The sequence below is a fragment of the Accipiter gentilis genome, chromosome 16, assembly GCF_929443795.1.
Source record: "Accipiter gentilis chromosome 16, bAccGen1.1, whole genome shotgun sequence".
NCBI classification, from domain to species: domain Eukaryota; kingdom Metazoa; phylum Chordata; class Aves; order Accipitriformes; family Accipitridae; genus Astur; species Astur gentilis.
This window is the reverse complement of record NC_064895.1, coordinates 17,500,699-17,506,101: the sequence shown is the minus strand read 5'-3', so window position 1 is coordinate 17,506,101 and position 5,403 is coordinate 17,500,699. Positions and strand designations below refer to the sequence as shown.

The 5,403-nt window shown below is 47.1% G+C and overlaps 1 protein-coding gene across 1 annotated transcript in view; it reads left to right on the top strand.

Moving 5' to 3' along the window:
* Nucleotides 1–2,079: 2,079 nt before the first annotated feature.
* Nucleotides 2,080–5,403, top strand: part of NBAS (NBAS subunit of NRZ tethering complex) — a 189,434-nt gene continuing 186,110 nt past the window's right edge. The window contains exon 1 of the mRNA XM_049818661.1: nucleotides 2,080–2,588. Coding sequence (XP_049674618.1) covers nucleotides 2,445–2,588 — 144 coding nt within the window. The 5' untranslated portion in view covers nucleotides 2,080–2,444. The remainder of the gene's footprint in view (nucleotides 2,589–5,403) is intronic.

The window sequence follows — 5,403 nt, the reverse complement described above, 5'->3', positions numbered from 1 at the left end:
CGCGGCCCGGGTGGGCGGCCTCGGGCGGCGGGCGCAGGCGCGGCCATGCAGCTAACGCACCAAGGGCAGAATCGGAGCGGGAAACACTTTTCTTCTGGTGGCGGATTTCCAGCGTACGCCCAGGCCACCTGCTCACGATTCTACCGCTGCTCTGAAAGCCCGGCGTGGTTTTTTCCCCCTGCAAATCGAAGCCGGAGTATGGCCGTGGTGCCGGGCCTCGTAGCTGCGGGTGCATGCAGGCAGCAAGGTCCCGAGAGCAGATAGTCTCGTTGACACCCGGGGCGACTTCTCTTTTGAACGCCAGATGCGTGTTTGCAATGGGAACCTGCTTTGCATTTGCGTACAGCGCTGTCATCTTTTCGTCGGTGTAATTCACGTTTGCATAGTTTTCTACAATAAACGTGCTTGGCAGAAAGTGTTCAGGGTTTCATATGAGCAAAAATACCTTCACACACGCGTAGCGCACCGATTTATTTTTTTAGACGTCAGTTAATGGGGACACGTACGTCTCCAGTTTTTACAGAAGTTTCCCCAAATTCCACACAACGTCTTTCTAGGATAACTTCTAGCAAAGCAAAGTTAAATGCAAGAATCTCTGGGGTGTTATTATGAAAATAAAATTAGATTGTAAATGAAAAAATATAGCTTCTACAGTTACACCACAAATCAATGGTGCGTTTGTCTGCTAAGTGGAAGGCACAGCATAAAATATTACCTACTGTTTTCCATCATGAAACCCAACTTTAATCTTTCCTAAGGCCGACCTTGGCTACAGACACATCTGGTTCAAGGGCCAGATAAGCCACAGCATCTCTGACAGTGTAGTTCTCTTGACTACTGTGTGACAATTTGAGTACTGATTTTGTCCTCGAGGTTTATTTCAAGACATTTTTAAAACACTCGCTGAGCCCTACTGACTGCTGACTTATGCTGTAGAAACCAGGTGTCGTGCAGAGAAGAATACAGCAGGTATTTTGTATCTTTAGTACCAGGCTGTTTGCATCACAATGGCTTCTCATATAGTAGTAATTCCTTTGGGAGTATCTTCATTTGATGCGCTTCCTTTCTTTCGCTATTATTTGCTGTATCTGCCAATCATTATTTTGCTTGCTTTTGGATAAATGACAAATCTAATAATTTTTAAAGACACAGATATGAATAATCTACAGATTCAACCGTGATTCTGGGAAAATGTGTTTGCAGGCAGACCTCGGTATCAGTACGTAGTGCTGCTTGTTGGCAAGTGTCATTTACTATAAATCTTCCACAGTTCTTTAAAACTTATGAACATGATGTTATACTATTTGCCATTGTTTTACAAGCTACATTGTCAAACACAGCTAAAGGACCGATATTAAGTAAAGAGACAGCCAGAAAGCATTTTCTTCCTCAGTAGTTGTTTCTTCCTGAAGTGTTTCCCAAGTATCCAACACAGCTTTCCTATTGCCCTGAACCCCTAGTTTCAGAATTTAATTTTTAGTTTAACGTAATTCTAGGCTGCGCTGTTGCCCACAAGACTAAGAGGCTACTAAATACAAACTAAAATTAGAGTGCAGGAGCAGAAGTGGCAGGGTGTGAGGTAATTTTCTCTCGATTTTACAAACACTTTACAAAAAGTCGCAGGAAAGAGACCGAAGCCTTAGTTCTTTCATGATCATTTATAAACAGGCTCATTTTTATCAGTTTCAGAGAGCTGAACTCCCTGAGCGCAAACATTAGTAGGGCTGAAATATTTAGTTCTATGCAGCATCATTAAAGGGGGAAGAATGATTTGCGAGAAACAGGTAACTTTTACTTTTTTCCCTTTTTTTTCCCCCCTGTTCGGTAAGGGTTTAGTTGATACACCCTGGCCTTGCCCACACTAGGTGTTCCTTGCCCTAAATTTTCTCAGTACGGCCCTGATGGCGGCACCGCGGAGTGGTGGGCGCTGGATAAAAGGCCTCCAGGGGCCCAGGGGCAGCAGACAAGCTGCGGATCCATAGGCTCATGCGTATACGCTCTCTGTAGGTGTATATCGTATGTTATATTCGGTAGCCATCTCCCCGTTTCTCGCCCCGAAAGCGCGCCCCCCCCCCCCCCCCCCCCCCCTCACGGCTTAGAGGGAAGGTTGAGGTCTCTGACGCTGCAGCTGCCGCCCTTCAGAGGAGCCGCTGAGGCGGCCGAGGCTCCTCGGTCTCCGCTGAGGCGGCCGGGGCTCCTCGGCCTCGCTCCCCTGCCCTCGGCGCCGAGCCTCCCCCGAGCAGAAGCCCTCTCGGGGCTCCAAAGCCTCTCGGGCAGGGAAGGAGGCGAGGCGAGGCCAGGAGCGGGGCGGGCGGCGGCGCTGAAGGAGTTAAAGGCCGCCGGCTCCGCGGAGCTGCCGGGCGTTACTGCTTTGGCCTCCGCCGGGCGCCGTCGTCGTCGTCGCCGCCGCGCTGGCTGGGTCGGTGGGTGGGGACCAGGCCGGCATGGCCGCTGCCGACGGGGAGCGCGGCGAGGCGGTGTCGAGAGAGGAGGGGATGGCCGGTGCCGTCGAGGAGGAGGACGGGGAGGAGAATATCCTGTACGACCTGCTGGTTAACACCGAGTGGCCTCCGGAGACGGAGGTGCAGGTGCGTGTCGCCGCGGCGTGGCCGGGGTGCGGGGGAGCGGACCGGCCACGTAGGCGCGGGCGGGGATGCGCCCCGGGGGCCGGGCGGCCCGCGGCGGGGGGAGGCCGCCGGCCCTGGGGGCCGTGGGGACGGGCTGCTGCCTCCAGGGAGGCTCGCCGGCCTGCCCGCTTCGTCCCTGATGGGCGCAAGAGCGGGGAGGGCAGCAGGGTCTAGCCCCAAAGGCATCGCTGCGGTCGTGCTGCCGCGTCACGGTCTCCTGTCGCCGAATTTCTACGGTGGCGACCTTGTTCGTGCCGGCTAGGGTGGCTCTCGGTCGCTCTCGGTCATTGCCTGTGCACGGTGTACGCCAGGTTTTGCTGTTGAGCTGATGCGGGGGAGGCGGTGATGAAGTCCGGGTCTCGTCTCCAGAATCGGCTGTCCCGAGAGCGCTGGAAGCTGTCCTGGTGAAAGCAATGTCCTTACCGAGCTTACCTTGCATGAGGAAAACAAGCGCCCTCCCTAGATTTGCGTATCGGAATGATTGCATCTGTACTTTCAGGGGTGGGCTAAAAGGGAGAAGTATATCGCTTTGTGTCTGCAAGGCAGACAAATGAATGCTAAAGCTTGAAGGATCAGAAAGCATTGTTCTGGTATTACAACTTTTTGCTTGCTTCTCTCTAGTCTTCTTCATGGGTCAGTGGAAAAGCTGAGAAGCTCTTTCATCTTTGCTTTTAAATCTTTTCGCCTGCTATGTGCTGAGCTAGCTGCCTCTGTGTCTGTTCTTGCCTGATTTAGACATAAAGGATGCAAGCAACGTGGTTTTATTTCTTTCTTGTAGTGGCTTTCAAGTCCACTGCAGGTGTTGGCGCATTTCCGCTAGAAGTAGTTTATGGAACTGTTTTAACAAAGTTTTGTGCTTAATGAGAACATCTGAAGAGAGAAGATGCAAAAACATCATGGGTGGAAGAATGTACCCACTCATAATTACTAAAGGCATTGTCATAAAAGTAGTTTTTGTTAATCAGAAAGACTTTTTTTTATTTTGTTTCTCTTGATCGGTAAATCCTCAGTTGCAGCAACAGGGGTAGGTGTTTGGAAAACATGATTGCAGTGTTACCAATTACTAACTTCATACATTGTTCATATAGGTGAGTAGACAGCTGCATCTGTTTTTATTTAACTTTGTTTTGAGAGATGGTGAATAGTGTTTGTTTCTAGTAACATATGAACGTGATTTATGTAGCTGCAAACCATGAGGAGGACTTAGGTGTGGTGGCATGAGACTGTGTACCTACAACGGTATTAAGGGGGCATGTTTCTGACAGGTGTCCCTTCTCTTCCACTGTCATGAGTATTCTTGAAGTTGTATGGTATGTTGATTAAAGAACTGATTAGTCTGAGAAACAATTGTGTTGTTTCATTTCCTTTTGTTGAGTAGTCACCCTAGTACTCACGGAGGTAGCGACGGGGGTGAATAGTATGTCAATCAAAGCTGAGCAAAGTGCGAGACCTCCGTTTAGTGGCAGCATGCAGGTGTGCCAATTTAAAGTGATAGTGGAAGCTCAATCTGATGGTCCTCATCTGCCCTGGTGGTCAGAATTTCTAAGCATCATAGAATTCTGCTTGTTAACTTCAGCAAATGATACAAGCTATTTTAAACTTGTTTTTTTTTCTTGCCGAATTACTTTATTTTAAAGATAATTCCTGTTTTGCATGGCAGAAATAAGAAGGCTTGAAAATATTACACCTCATAGTTTGGATTTACATCCCTGTTGAAGACTGTCAGTAGCCAAGGACACTCCTGATATTCTTTTTACAGTTTTAGTGGGAAATTGATTTTTACTCTGACATTCATAGGCATGATTGTCAGCATGATTCAGTTTTTGCCCTAAGGTGCCTTAACAGTGATATTATTTAGGTGATTGTGACTTTCCCTTTGGAACATCTGTCTCTTTTAAACCTGGCTTATTCATACTTTTCAGAAAAAGTCACAAAACACTCCCTGCCTTACTTCTTGTAGAATTGAATGGTTTGGAATGAGTAAGGTGAGGGACAGGAGAAAGGGCAAGGAAGTTGAATGCTGCACTGGGAAATGAAATTAAATGTCTTCCTATGCTGTCTTCTAGGATACAAAGCAAGGCCTTAAAACAAACTTTTCACAGGTCTCTATTGACTTTTATTTTTTGTTGGGATGATTCATGTGTAATTGCAGAGTGCTGAGCACTTAGAAGTGTAATTATGACTGTTGGAAGATGAATCCTGTGATGAGCACGTAAAATCATGTTGAATTCAAGACACTGATAAAACTGACATAGATTTATGAAGTTGGACACCAAATTAGCTTTAATTTCAGTTCTTATTAGAATTTGCATTTACCTGTATTGAATTTCCCAAGAAGAATTTTATGGGGGGAGAGAAATAACAGATATTTGTAAAGGACACATTCAAGGAACTGACAATGCTGGAGAAGAGCATGGTGTGGAAATCAAGCAGTCTGTATTCAGTGTATTGATGTGATGGTATATAATGCACTGTTTGGGAACCCCAAAATATATAATGAGAATAAAAGGAATTACTGAGTATCTGATCAGTGAAAATAGTGAATGAGGCAGTGGTTATGGAGGAGGTTGCAGGGGAGGACTCATGGAATCATTTGTGGAAAAATAGGCAGACTGAACTTTTCCTTTTCTCCGTTGACGAGTACTGTCTATCTTCAGAAATCTCTTGAATGTATCACTTGATCCTGTGGGGCTTTTTTTCTTTGCTATTTAGTGTTTTGAGATTTCCCCAATAATTTCTCTCCAACCCCTTCAGGCTTGCTGGGTGTGCAACAAAA